This window comes from Malaclemys terrapin, chromosome 4 (genome assembly GCF_027887155.1).
Source record: "Malaclemys terrapin pileata isolate rMalTer1 chromosome 4, rMalTer1.hap1, whole genome shotgun sequence".
NCBI lineage: Eukaryota > Metazoa > Chordata > Testudines > Emydidae > Malaclemys > Malaclemys terrapin.
The window spans coordinates 78,478,082-78,493,554 of record NC_071508.1 but is presented as its reverse complement, the minus strand read 5'-3'; the positions used below and the strand labels follow the sequence as shown (position 1 = coordinate 78,493,554).

Here is a 15,473-nt window from a genome sequence, read left to right as displayed (position 1 = left end):
ACCTTATCTTTATGGAACACTGTATAGGGTGGTTCCGACGAGAGGGCCCTCAATTCCGATACCCTTCTGGCCGACGTGATGGCCACGAGAAACGCCACCTTCCACGAGAGGTGCGTGAGGGAGCAAGTGGCCAGGGGCTCAAAGGGAGGACTCATGAGTTTATTTAGGACTAGGTTCAGAGACCACGTCGGAACCGGCGGGCATGAGTAGGGAAACACCCTTTCCAGCCCTTTGAGGAATCAGGCCACTGTGGGGTTGGAGAATACTGACACTCCCAACTCTCCCGGATGGAAAGCCGAAATAGCGGCTAAGTGAACTCTAATTGAGGCGGGCGCAAGCCCTTGATTCTTAAGGTGCAGTAAATAGTCCAAGATGGACGGGACCGAGGCCTGTAAAGGTTGTATGCATTGAGGCTCACACCAGTGGGAGAACCTTTTCCACTTCGCCAGGTATGTTGCCCTTGTAGAGGGCTTCCTACTATTAAGGAGGATTTGCTGAACCTGGTGAGAGCACCTGTGTTCTGCATCGTTCAGCCAGAGAGATACCATGCTGTGAGATGAAGCGAGGACAGGCTCGGGTGGAGTAGGCGACCTTTGTCTTGCGTGACTAGGTCGCGATGGAGGGGAAGGGTGATTGGATCGGCTATGGACAGTTCCAGCAGGGACGTGAACCAATGCTGGCGAGGCCAGGCCGGGGCAATAAGTATGATCGTTGCCCTGTCCCTGCGGGTCTTGAGAAGAACCTTGTGTATAAGTGGAAATGGAGGGAAGGCATATTTTAGGCTCCCTCCCCATGGGATCATGAAAGCATCTGCTAATGATCCCGGGCTGAGGTTCTGGAACGAGCAGAACTGAGGGCATTGGCTGTTGTCCCTGGTGGCGAATAGATCCACCCGGTGAAAACCCCACCTCCGGAAGATCGAATGCAGGACGTCTCCTCTCAGCGTCCATTCGTGCATTTGGTAGGATCGGCTGAGGCGGTCTGCTAAGCCGTTTTGAATTCCCGGAAGATACGTCGCGATGAGGTGTATCGCATGGGCTATACAGAAGTTCCATAATTGGAGTGCCTCGTGACAGAGGGGAGAAGACCGGGACCCGCCCTGCTTGTTTATATAGAACATGGCGGTAGTGTTGTCCGTCAGGACTGCCACGCTGTGACCTTTTAGGGAGGCGTGGAAGGTCTGGCAGGCGAGGCGAACCGCTCTTAGCTCCTTCAGATTGATGTGAAGCAGCTTGTCCTCGTTGGACCACAGCCCTTGGGTCCGCAGTTCCCCCAGGTGCGCCCCCCAACCCATGTCTGATGCATCTGTCACTAACGTCAGAGTGGGTTGTGGGGCAGCAAAGGGGATCCCCTCGCATACCTGCTGGCGATCGAGCCACCAGCGTAGCGAGCTGAGTACCTGGTTCGGGATCGTGACTACTTGATCCAATGGGTCTCTGTTGGGGCGATGCGTGTGGGCGAACCACAACTGTAAAGGCCGGAGCCTCAGCCGGGCATGTCTGACCACGTGTGTGCAAGCTGCCATATGCCCCAGAAGCTGCATGCAACACCTTGCCGTTGTCGTGGGAAATTTTTGTACCGAGCTTACGGCCCCATGAATTGACATGAACCGTGCCTCTGGTAAACTCGCTCGGCGGTTACCGAGTCCAGGGTAGCACCTATGAAGTCCAGCCTCTGTGTGGGGACTAACGTGGATTTCGGCACGCTGACCCGGAGGCCGAGCTTGTCGAACGTCTGCAAGGCCAGCGTTACGTGAGATCGGACTTCGGCCTCCGACCTGCCCGCGAGTAGCCAATCGTCCAGGTACGGGAACACACGCATCCTTCTCTTTCGAAGGAAGGCTGCTACCACGGACATGCACTTCGTAAACACCCGCGGTGCTGTCGCCAGGCCGAAGGGCAGGACCGTAAATTGGAAATGGCGCTGGCTGACGATGAAGCGCAGAAACCGCCTGTGGGCCGGATTGATTGCAATGTGAAAATAGGCATCTTTCATATCGAGGGCAGCATACCAATCCCCCGGATCCAGGGATGGAATAATAGTTCCAAGGGAGACCATACGAAAGCGCGCTTTGATCAGGAACTTGTTTAGATCACGCAGGTCCAAGATAGGACGAAGGCCCCCTTTTGCCTTGGGAATCAGGAAGTATCTGGAATAGAATCCTTTTCCCCTTAGGTCCGGAGGGACCTCTTCTACTGCTCCTGCAGCGAGAAGGGTCTGTACCTCCTGAACGAGGAGTTGCTCGTGAGAAGGGTCCCTGAAGAGGGACGGGGAAGGGGGATGGCAGGGAGGGGGCGAGGAAAACTGTAGGGTATAACCCGCCTTCACTGTGCGCAGGACCCAGCGGTCCGATGTTATGCGCAACCAGGCCCGGTAGAAACGGGACAGACGGTCCTTGAAACCCAAAGGAGGATCCGGTATAGGGAGTGGTACGCTGTCCTCGGGCGTAGCTTCAAAAGCCTGGTTTATTTCCCGGCTGTGGCTTGCCCTGGCCATGATTCTGGCCCTGGTTAGGCGTATTGTTTCGTCTCCGCCTATTATCCCTGCCTCGACGGCGGTAAGGCTCGTGTCTGGGCCGAGGGTGGTAATGCCTTTGCGGCGGCTGGGGTTTGAAGGGTTTACGCTGTGTCACCGGCGTGTGCATACCCAATGACTTAAGGGTCGCTCGTGAGTCCTTAAGGCTATGCAGCCTGGCGTCCGTCTGGTCGGAAAACAAGCCCGAACCTTCAAACGGGAGGTCTTGCAGCGTGGTCTGTACCTCCGGCGGGAGACCTGAAGCCTGCAACCGTGCCGAACGCCTCATCACGACTCCCGACGCAATCGTTCTAGCCGCAGCGTCGGCTGAGTCTAGAGCGGCCTGTAAAGAGGTCTTGGCCACTGCCATTCCTTCCTCTACCAGGGCCGTGAACTCCTGATGGGCTTCAGGTGGGAGGGAGTCCTTAAACTTGGCGACTGATGCCCAGGAGTTAAAATTGTGCCTGTTTAGAATCGCCTGCTGATTGGCGATCCTCAGCTGAAGGCCTCCCGATGAATAGACTTTCCTCCCAAATAAGTCCAATCTCTTAGCTTCCTTGCCCTTGGGGGCAGGGGCTTGCTGGCCATGCCGCTCTTTCTCGTTTACCGCCGAGACCACCAGCGAACAGGGGGACGGATGCAGAAAGAGGAAGTCAAACCCTCTAGATGGGGCGAAGTATTTTCTCTCCACGCCTTTTGCAGTTGGCGCACTGGAGGCCGGTGTTTGCCACACCGTCTTATAGTTGGACTGTACTGTCCGTATAATCGGAAGAGCGACTCTGGAGGGGCCCTCTGGGCTCAGGATATCGACCATGGGGTCGTCCTGCTCCACGGTCTCTTCCGCCTGCAAACCCAGATTGAGGGCTACCCGGCGAAGCAGGTCTTGATGTGCCCGATGGTCAATCGGGGAGGGCCGGACACCAATGTGCCCGCAACTGCCTCATCTGGCGAGGAGGAAGAGGTCGGGGCCTTCTGCCCATCCTCCGTATCCTGCAACGTGGCCTCAGCCAATTGCTCCTCTGCGGCATGACCCGCCGCGTGGGATTGGGACGGTACCGTATTCGGTGCCGAGTCCCCTCTTTCCCGCTCCGGTGGTCTAGAGACCGTTGCCTCCCTATACGATGGCGGACGGTGCCACGGGGAGCGGGACCGGTACCGGGATGTCCCGGATCTCGAGGCCCTCGATGGGGGCCCTTGTTGGTGGTAGGCCCAGGGTGTCCAGAATGGCCATTGGCTCGGCTGGCCCCATTGAGACTGTCCGTAGTCCCTGCTAGCCTGTGACCTACGGGCAACCCCGCCGTATCGGTCTGAGTCAGTCCCCGAGACCACGGACGGTGACCTGGAAGGCCACGGTGGAGCCGTAGAATGGTGCCGGGCCGATCTTGGAGAGTAGCGCCTTCGCGACCAGGACCTGGAATGGCGCCTCGTCGACCTGGAACGGTACCGGTGATCCCGGGACCGGGAACGGCTACGGCTGGTCGGCCTTGGGTAACGAGCCGCCAATGCTTCGCGGTGCCGACTCGTGCTCGGCTGCTGAGTCGGTGCCGATCGTTTGTTGAAGCCCGACTGCTGCGGTGCTTCTTGCGCCGGGGGCAACCGGGAGTCCACCGAGGCGGAGCTCGACCGGGACCGGTCCCTGGAACGGTGCCGAGACGGCGACCGTGACGGGCGCACCATCGCCGGCTTGCCTCTGCGCGGCAGCATAGGCGGGGCGCCTTCAGCGCGTACTGGGGCCTCAACGGACAAGGCGATGAGGTCCTTAGCTGCCTCAAACGTGTCCGGAGTGGAGGGCTGTTCCACAAGTTCCTCTAGCCCTTCATTGTCGCTCGACGCGCTCATCCCGGGGCTCGACGGGCCCTTCGGCGCCGGAGCCACTACCGGGGTCCTTGATGAGGCCGTGTCGGCCTTAGGGGCACTCGAGGTCTTTATCGGTGCCGCCTTCTTATGCGGTGAGCGACCGCGGGTCTTAGGCTGGCCCTTCACTTTCGCCGGCGAAGACGATCGGCGTCGTGCCCTACCCCGCTGGGTCGGTGCCACGGTCTTCGAGTGACCCGCCGGTGCCGGTTCCCGCACCGAAGCCGGTGCGCTCCGCACGGAGGCAGACGGTGCCGTCGAAGTGGAGGGCTGTAACGCCGTCTCCATGAGCAGCTGCTTAAGGCGAAAGTCCCTCTCTTTTTTAGTTCTGGGCTTAAAGGCCTTGCAGATTTTGCAGCGCTCTTTCTGGTGAGCTTCCCCCAGGCAACGCAGACACGAAGCGTGGGGGTCGTTCAATGGCATAGGCCTGCGGCACGTGGCACAGGCCTTGAAACCCTGGGCGTGTGGCATACCCCACCGCCCGGGGCCGGTGCCGGGGCTGAACAAACAACCCCAGCAGGAGCTTTAAGTACTCTAATGAGCCGTTAACTACTGAGTAACACTATCTTATAACTAACTGATAACTACTAAATAACTCTAATGACTATTGCTAAGGGACACTCTCTGACGAGAGACAGAGTTGTTCCAACGCCGCCACGGACGGTAAGAAGGAACTGGAGGGGTCGGGTCGGCAGGGATATATATACCCTGGAGCGGGGCGCCGCTCTGGCGGGAAGGTGGGGGCCCCGCCGGCCCGACGGGAGCCGCTAAGGGAAAAAGTTTCCGACATCCGTGCACGCGGCGCGCGCACACCTAATGTGTAATGGACGTGAACAATCACTCGAAGAAGAATACACTTTCCTGTAAATATAGTTATAAACAAAAAACCAGGGGCTTATCTGTCCCCCACAGCAGAAGGAATGGTCATTGAAGTCAGTGGGTATCCTGCTAGAGGGACAGCAGGGAAGAAGCAGCCTGAGAGGTGGCTTTTAATGCTGCGTGTTTCCAAATCCCTATTTTTCTTTTACCATGGAACTCAGGCCAGGTGTCAGGCCATTCTTGCTGTACTAAGGCACGGTCTAAATAGTCTACTAAGATGTTCTGAGCTCCTCATTCTTGAGTAATTGCTTCCCTCTTTCATACCTCAACCTTCCCACTAAACATCTGTCAGTGCCATGCTTGCCTCCCCCTCAGCAATGCTAATGGGTCGGTATCCTAAGCTAGGCGCATTGAAAATGCTATCATTCTCCAATAATTTAGGGAGTTTAATATCAAAAAGCTACTCCTGAGCTCTCTTCTCCTGTATAGTTGAAAACCGTCCTGCTACCAACCCTTTGACTGAGCTTTTGCAGGATAGTTTAGAAAAAGGAAATACAGGTATTAATTTTTCTGTATGTGTAAAATATAAATTAACTAAGGGAGAAATTAGTTTTCAAACTTCTGCAATATAAGAAAATAGAATAGGACTGAATGGTGCAGCAGGTTAATTAACACACAAGCACTTCTTCCTCAGAGAGCTGGGTTCAAATCCTTGCCAAATAAAAAGTGAAATGAGTTTGTCCCAAAAGTAGATCACTCAGGATGATTATCAGTTTCTGTACAAGCGAATTCTAGGACTAGAATACCAGAGGTGTACATTCACAGGGCTGCGTGGACAAGACAACAGCAGGAAGAAGAAAGCTGGAAGTAGGGGAGGTATTCCTCACATAGTTCTGACAGAAGCTCACACAGAATCTATTTATACCATGTGACTTTTGCCAGTGTTATCACTTAAGTTATTCACTTTCAAAGGTATCAAATTCACACAAAATTTAACAAACACTCAAATATATATACACATACATACACACACTCACCTGAAGATCATAAAAACATTTTGTGCAACTTACAAATACAACAAACCTTTAAATAGTAATGTTACCAAGATGCATAATACATACCAACGACCTGAAAGAAAAAAAAAATCTTATTTTATGACTAAGCCACAGAAGTACATTCTACTTACAACAGCTGGGGGATCATTCCATTCTTCATAAGACATGGCAGCATATGGGTAGATCCGGTCATTGATAATCTGAAGGGTGGCCAGAGCAATAGCTTTCATCGACCGAAAATACGCTTCCCAGAACCACCTTGCCTGCAAGGAAAGGATGAAATGCACTTTCAGACCCCGCTAACTCCACAGAGCTGATGCCTAATCATCAGTTTTCGTTTATCATATGCAATCTGCTAAATGCTACTGAGAAATCAGCTGGAAATTAAATCAGGAGGCAAATTCACTGGAATGAGGAATGTTTCCACAGAGGCTGGAGACCTCAAAATGAAAAAGTTACTGGGGGGACGGGGGGAAATGAACTGAAGTTGCAGAATAAATAAATAGATAAAATAAATAAAAAGCAAGGAGGACATGCAGAGGAAAGCATTTCAATGCGTTCGTGAGTGGGCTGGTGGAATAAAACTCCATGCAAATATATCAAGGAGCCAGTTTTTCATATTTTTATCAGTTTTTCCCCTCAAAATGTCAAAAATGATTTAACCACAGCAGAGAATAATTTACTGTTATATTTGTTTTTTCTAATTTGAGGGAACTCAAAGTGCAGCCCAATAGCCAACTGAAACAGTGGAGCCTAAAATACAGTGCCTTGTAATTGCAGCATGTGGAAAAGCTGATCTGCTACAGGTTTTTGCTACTGGTAAACTCTACCGAACAATCAATTCCTATTCTTCTAGGAAGAATAAAGATAGGGTCCTACCAAATTCATGGCCATGAAAAATGCGTCACTGTCCGTGAAATCTGGTCTCCCCCCGTGAAATCTGGTCTTTTGTGTGCGTCTACATTATATTATACTGATTTCATGGGGGGAGACCAGCGTTTCTCAAATTGGGGGTTCGTGACCCAAAAGGGAGTTGCAGGGGGGGTTGCAAGGTTATTTTAGGGGGGTTGCGGTATTGCCATATCACGCCATCCTTACTTCTGCCTTGCTGCCATCAGAGCTGGGTGGCCGGAGAGTGCTGGCTGCTGACTGAGGGCCCAGCTCTGCAGGCAGCAGCGCAGAAGCAAAGGTGGCAAAACCATAACATGACATCCTTACTTCTGTGCTGCTGCTGCTGACGGTGGCTCTGTCTTCAGATCTGGGCTCCCAGCCAGCAGCTGCCACTCTCCAGCTACCCTGCTCTGAAGGCATCACTGCTGCCGCCTGCAGCAGCGCAGATATAAGGGTAGGAATACCGCAACTCTCCCCACAATAACCTTGTGACCCCCTCCCCACAACTCCTTTTTGTGTCAGAAACCCTACAATCACAACACTGTGAAATTTCAGATTTAAATAGCTGAAATCATGAAATTTACAATTTTAAAAATCCTGTGACCGTGAAATTGACCAGAATGGACTGTGAATTTGGTAGGGCCCTAAATATAGAAATGCAAGCAAATATTAGCATTTCTTTTATCTAAAAATGTACATGTTTGCAAATTAGTTGTAGTCCTTGATCCCAGCAAGTTTTCAACTCAGCCATGGGTGTTGTAAAATTTGCATGGTCTAAACTGGCGCTTTTAAAAAAAAATAAATGTGATATTCAAACAGATAAATATACAGAATTTCACAGATGAATCAATTCTAGGCTGACACTCTATATGAAAAGTTTCAATCCAGATTCAGTTTCTACCCAAGACAAACCCTTAGTGCTGGAGGAAAAATGGGATTTGGTAATGAATGTGCTGATTGATACAATTCTGTAGTACAGACACACACACACACACACACACACACACACACATTTTAAAAGCCTGGAATCAAATGATACTGAAGAACCACATCCAACCCAAAAGGAAACGTGCTTTGCCAATGATCACAGCTCAAGTGAATTTCCTGAGCTTAGTTGTTTCTGCAGGAATTTCCAGCACCTCTAAGTGTCCAGAGGCACTTCTATTTAGGATCTCCCCAAGCTTTAGCATTAGCCTGCAGGAGTGTGCACGTGCATCTAGGTGGGAGAGCAAGTGATAGGAAAGACATTTCCAGATGCACTGGCAGCATATGAAGCTTGCTGAGCCAGAAAACAAACAGAAAGGAGAATATACCTCTCTGGCCAAGTGCTATTTAACTATGCCAAGGGGAGTTTTCAAACAATGCAAAAAGGCCAGCTCTAGAGATATGCTAGCAAAGTATCAAATCTTCCTCAGTTTTTTGGGGGAATCCCATTGTCTTGGCAGAACAGGCTTTTGGATAACAAAATTAAACTGTTTTGTGTAGTTGTGCAATGCTAAACAGCTGCTGCATTCCATCCTACAGGTGGCTGCTTTTCACTGAAGCGCAAAGTGATTCCTATAGGTACAATTTGTAAAGCTCTTTGGGATTCTTCAGGTTGCACAGCACCATATATAAGTGCAATAAACCCAAAATTTTACTTCTAAAAGTGTTGAGGATGCAAGTTCACAAGCAGACTCAATTATGTTCCTGAGCAATGGCATCATCCAATGTGTTGTTTTGAATATTAGTAATACAACTGAGAAGAAAATGGGTCTGTTGCCAAGTCCTCACCCTCATCACTCACTCTGGAAGCAGTTTTTAAGTCAGGTTTTTCAGAATGTTTTGGTTTTATACTTTGGAAGGGAAAAGCCACTCAAAAGCACAAAAAGCAACAAACCCTTGGCTCATTAGGAAGAACGATCATAGAGAACGACAATGGGTAGCGTCACCTAGAATACTTTTTACCCTACTCTGGGGAAAGAATGATAATCACAGGCCTCGACACCTAAGAATATTCAAAGGATATTCCAGGAGGCAGATGGGTTTATCCAACGATTAGTTACATTTGTACAGGGCCTTTGACCCAGAGGGAACCCAAAGTGCTTTACAAACCATATATAAACCGAATCACTTTGCTCACTACAGAAATACATTCTCTCTCTGGAACCAAATAGGAACTACTCACGAATTTAGGCCAAAAATGAACACTGTACCCAACTGGAAGTGCTGGAGAAATATATAAAGGTAATTTACCAATATTATAAAAAAGAAATATTTAGAACTCTAAAATACTTTACAAAAATTATATAATCCTCCTAGTGTCCCCAGAAACCAGGACAAAAAGTGAAGAATCAGATGCCAAAGGTATGTCTACACTACAATTAAAAACCCACGGCTGGCCCGGGCCAGCTGACTCAGGCTCATGGGATTGGGTTAACAGGCTGTTTAACTGCAGTGTAGACATTCGGGCGCAGGCTGGAGCCCAGGCTCTAGGAATCTTCAGGATGGGAGGGTCCCAGAGCTCATGCTGCAGCCTGAACTCCAACGCCTACACCACAGTTAAACAGCCCCTTAGCCTGAGCCCCATGTGTCCAAGCCAGCTGGCACAAGGAAGCCGCAGGTTTTTAATTGCAGTGTAGACATACCCATAGAGAGGAGTAAGTTACAAGTGTCTTACACAAGATCCAAAAGAAAACCAAAGACAGAGCAAGGATAAACTTTGACCAGGGCAGTCCATTTAATAGCCCTTCTCTTCCAAAATTTGTAAACACCACAAGTAGATACAACTAGAGTGCCACAAATCCGCGGATATCCACTTTATATCCACATCCACAGACCATTTTTGCGGATCGGATGCGAATACAAATGTTGTATCCTCACAGGGCTCTAGCTAGAACACAGATTTTACATTACATCTACATGTTAACTTATTAATTGATAAGTAGTTTTAGAGAACTATTATTTGTAAGATAAATTAATTGCTAGAGGAATAAATTTTACATAGCCTACCTAGGTACAGTAGCAGCACAAGTTACATACAAATTAACTGCAGAACCCAACATGGTACTTCATGCTGGTAAGTGGTGCACCCCCTTTCTCCTAATCTGGTAAATTTTTACTGGCAATGCTAGACTGGTGATTATTCACTTCTCTGATAACCAACTTCTCCTGACAAATGGTTATATGCAGAACCTATTCAGACACTCTCTATCTCCTGTTGACTGCAGCAGAAATTAATCTGAACCCACTTCATTTTGCTGCAAGAATGTTTGCAGTGTCCAGTAGAATTATATTTTCACACCAGGAAAAAGACAGGAGAAGGGGGTGAAGGGAATTTATTCTTTACAAACTAATATTTATGTAATTATTAATTTTGGGTGAAGAGCTAAAAACTGTTTCAACATTTGGTTGTAATTTTTCAGAACTGAGTTTGTTTAAGGCAAAACCCAAAACCTTCTAGGGGGATTGCAAGTCTCCAGACAGATGTTTTGAGGGCTCATTACTTCCTTCCTATCTAGTTTGCTTTTATAAAACTAAGTGATTAACATGGCTAGCTATTCTAGGTTGTCCAACATGGTAAGTTACTAAGCATTATTGGAAAGTTATTCTACTAGGGAAATACGTTGTGTTTCCCTGTTTCATCCAAAATAATTTTAATTTTCTAATTTACAGTGTATGTGATTGGAAAGCTTTTATCAGAAGGTAACAAAGATGTAGCAGGAATTGGGTGGGGAGTCAATGATACACATCATAATCTATTAGCATAGTCCACGGAATAGAGAAAACTTGAGTTCTACTCCTGGCTTTGACACCGACACCCTCTGTGTCCTGGGGCAAATCACAAACTTTCTCCCGTCAATGGCTCATACATGAGCCTTCTCTTTTCTTTGTCTTTACAAACCATCTATTATTGAAGTATGAAGGAAGGAGGCTAAAGGACAAGCAACAGAAACTTCATTCAGAGTTCAACAAATAGTTTTTATGCTACTAACTGATGTTTTATGCCATGGCTGTGACTAAATGTTCTTGCTTCCTTTGACGAGGCATCTGCAGAGGGCTGATCTGTGGACTTGCTTCAACGTGTACACATTCTGCTGAATCTGGGTATCTGGCCTCACTCAGAAAACCCTTGAGTGTTCCTTACTGTGAGAAGTTCTCCAGTGTCACAGATAAGGTTGATCGCACACGATGGATAAGATCAGCTGGGAAGTTCCCAAGGACAAGTCCTATTATATTCTAGATAGGCTCTTGTACCATGCTCAGTGCTATAGTAACTCAGTACCTTCCAACAGTGCATTAAACAATGAGACTACAGATCTGTCACATGACATTTGTTGATTCATCCTCTCCCCTACGGGAGAAGCAAGTAGAATGGGGTATCTTGTTTTGGTAGGGCGCACAGACTTTTCTGTTTGTGTTTTGTTTTTTTAACATACATGCTGCTCTGTATTTATTTTGAGGGCAGCTCAAAGAAATGTGCCTTGCATTTGTAGTGCATGGTGCTCAGGTTTGTGATGGTCCTTAGCTCCTCGGGAGTTCATTCCATAGTCTTGGTCTGGCCCCCAAGAAAGTTCCATTTTCCACACAAATGAGCTGTACCCTTCTTGCATCCTAAATTCATACTAGCTGCTATGATACTGGCCTTACTACCTGATCTCCAGGGTAAAGATACACAGGACACAAACTGGAAAGGACCTCCCGGATCATCGAGCCCAGGCCACTGCTATTGCATGCTGCAAAGATTATTTTCACAAGGTGACCATGCAGAGCTGCATTTCTTCCATGTTTTGAAGAGATTTTTCAAGTTTGTGCCATTCTAAGTATTAATCTATGTTATTTTATAGATTTGGTGGAAATAGATTGGGGGAGGGATAGCTCAGTGGTTTGAGCATTGGCCTGCTAAACCCAGGGTTGAGAGTTCAATCCTTGAGGGGGGCAGGTAGGGATCTGGAGCAAAAATCAGTATTTGGTCCTGCTAGTGAAGGCAGGGGACTGGACTCGACTCTATGACCTTTCAGGGTCCCTTCCAGTTCTATGAGATAGGTACATGTCCATATATGGACACTTTATAAATTAAAAAATAAAATAACTATGCCCAAATATTAGCAGGGATACAGTTCTAAACCAAGAGGACGCAGACATCTTGTAGGACAGCAGCACAAACCATAGTAACAATGGTTATTCCCAAGCCCAGATACCCACAATCTTCAAAATGTGCCATGATGCCACTAAATTCAGCTATGAAAGGGAACTTGCTCATATACGGATGAAAGCAGGAACACTTCAAGGACTCTCTAAAGCGTTCTCTATTTAACCCTGTGCTAGCCTCTTTCCCACCTAAATGCTAGTGCCTAGACAATCACCAACTTTAACTATATAAATTAGGCTCAAATATACATTTAAAACCACTGTTAAAAGTACCAGGAGTTATCAATCTAGGGAGCTGTGACTTGCAGGGGATCACGAACAGGTCACCGGGAGTTGCTACCACCCTGACTTTCCCACATTGCTAAATGGGCAAGAGATCCTGGATGGATCCAGTGTGGAAAAACAAGAGAACCTCTGCCAGAGAGTCTTGTTCCACCAATCAGCAGAACATTCAGTTTTGAGAGACTGGATGGCCCAAAGAATGGAGAATGACCTAGAGAGCTTTTAAGTTGCTAGCTAAGCTACTACCACTAAATGGCTCTTCAGTAACCTATACGAAATGCGTCTCAGTCCAATAGCTACGGTCCATTTTACAAACATACCACTGCAGGTAATACCATTTGCCACCCTTGTACGTAGTCCAATGAAAGTAACCAAAGACTGAACAAACTATGGAGACTGAACTCTCTTCTCTCTCCCCTCCCCACAAGTGGTGATCTCTACAAGCCAAAAAATGTTCCCTCGTCAGCGTGGAGGAAGCTTTCACCATCATTGTTGACATTCTGCTAAGCTGTAAATTCCAGTATTTTCCATCTAAAGTTGCTTAAAATATATATTAAAAAAAAAGACTGAAGTGATCTCTTTATGAAAAGGATCCAACATCCAAACAATTTCATTTGTACAGAATTTTTTGGGGGGAGTGGAAAGGGGGGGTTGAGAAAGCAATTTTTGTAGTATATCTAGTAGCTGTAGCAATATTTGTAAGATGGAGAATAAATCAAGCCCCTAGCAAATTCAAGATACAAAAAATAGTTACAAAGCAAAAAAGAAAGGCACCGCTCCAATGTACTGCTCATAAATACTTATTCTCGGAATCCCTTTAGCAAGATGACACAAAGCATCCAAACCCATGATTTCCTTCTCCTTGGCTGCAGCCTTACAACTTTGGTCAAGTGGACTGCAGAGACACTAAGGTGTTCCAGGTACCAATACGCACATCACTTTAATAGATGAGGAGCATGGGACAGAAGCATTTACAGCTAATTTCACAGGAAAGAAGACACACAACCTGCAACAAGAAGGTAGCCCACGCACTGAAAGTAACATTTATTTAAGCAAGGTGTTATTTTTCTTAGAAATAAACACACTTGGGGGCCCAGCATCTCTTTACAAGCTCTTTCCAAGCCAGCATAGCGTCAGGTTACACAGTCCATTCATATGTTTACAAGACCTAGTGTTAATGCCACTAATGGTGCTCCGACAGAGTACAAGACAGATCAACATAAACCTTCTGCTTATATTGATAAAAGAAAAACACTGGGCATGAGGAAAGGAGCACTGTAGGGTACAACTCAAGGGGGTGTGTACATCGGCAGGGAGAACTATGCTCCTTGAAAGGAAGCTTCTAGGTTTCTATCAGTTACCCACCCAGTTTGGTGAGAATGGGGAAAGTCAACAGAAAAGAGATTTGGAAGAAAGCAATAAAAGTTAACTGCCCATAAAGCACCACTTCTCCCAACCTCTAGGTCAGGCGCCATGCTATTGTAAGATTTTATTCCATTGCAGGAGCCAAGTGCTCCCAAAGTGCCACACTTGAAAAGGTTTATGAGGCCTTGAAGTGTTACCATTTTCACACTGGCTGAGGTTACTCTACTTTAACTGCTTTCCTTTTATATAGTGTAGGTTCAGATACCCACTTCCATCCCACAGTGTTTTTTCAAACAAACTTTTTACTCCCTGATCAGGTAGCCTAGGGAAGCTTTGGTAAAAGGAAAGCATGTAACCTAGAGGCTACACTGGGAGCCAGGTATCTTCACTTTTATTCCTGGCTCTGCCATTTATTCAGTTTAACTTTATACAATTCACTAACCCTCTGTGCTTCTGTTTTCTCATCTGTGCAACATGTGCAATCCCCACCTCATAGAAGTATTGTGAGGCTTAGTTGTTTGTAAAGCACTTTGAAATCCTCGGATGGATGGTCCTATAGAACAGTGTTTCTCAATGATCAGTCTGTGGACTGGCGCCAGTCCCTGAGATCTCCCTGACACAGTTTAGGAAGGCAACAAGCCACTCCTTGGTATTAAAAAGATTGAGAAACACTGCTATAAAAGGACAAAACATTTTCCCTCCTGTTATTTGTAAAATGCCAAAACTTCTAAACATATAATTTAGCTAACCAATATTACTACAGTAATTGATAACTGCAACTCTCTGGTCCTTTGCTAAATATTTTTTCACAAAACGCAAAGTAAACCTGTGGAACTCCTAACCAGAGGATGTTGTGAAGGCCAAGACTATAACAGGGTTAAAAAAAGAACTAGACAGTTCATGGAGGATAGGTCCATCAGTGACTATTCGCTAGGATCGGCAGGGATAGTGTCCCTAGCCTCTGTTTGCCAGAAGCTGGGAATGGGCAACAGGGGATAGATCACTTGATGATTACCTGTTCTGCTCATTCCCCTTGAAGCACCTGGCATTGGCCACTGGCGGAAGACAGGATACTGGGCTAAATGACCTTTGGTGTGACCCAGTATGGCTATGTTCTTTTGTTCTTATGGTACCATGAGCAGACAGACTTTTTCAGACTAGCACAAAGTAACATGCAAAATTTCACCCAGCTGAAGGTTAATTCGGAAGCTTGCCCAGAGAGGCCTTCAGGCTCAAAATTTACATAAAGTAGAACTAACTGAAGACATACATCTTCAATAAAGAAGCAGAGACCTCAGCGACTACATATCCTAGCATGCGATGCTCTATCTTGTTCCAAGCTGCCTCCAACCATACCATATGGACCCAAATATGGGGACCCATGGTCTAACAGAACATTCCCACACTCAAATGTTTAAGCTGCCATTTCTCAATCCCCCATACTGGATGTCCCTCTATGACTAGCTTGCTGTGCTGATGAATTCCTTACTGCCAGCATGTGAACCAGTTTCTCTGTATTCAGTTCCATGGGAAAGAAACCTCCAAATGCTTCAGTTACAATCA

General features: G+C 47.2%; 1 protein-coding gene across 3 annotated transcripts in view; it reads right to left on the bottom strand.

Annotated features, from left to right (window-relative positions):
* The window catches only part of EXT2 (exostosin glycosyltransferase 2), a 102,292-nt gene that overhangs the window by 54,231 nt on the left and 32,588 nt on the right, over positions 1 to 15,473 (bottom strand). For all 3 annotated transcript variants that reach the window (XM_054025102.1, XM_054025100.1, XM_054025101.1), the window contains one exon: positions 6,374 to 6,505. In XM_054025102.1, coding sequence (XP_053881077.1) covers positions 6,374 to 6,505 — 132 coding nt within the window. The remainder of the gene's footprint in view (positions 1 to 6,373; positions 6,506 to 15,473) is intronic.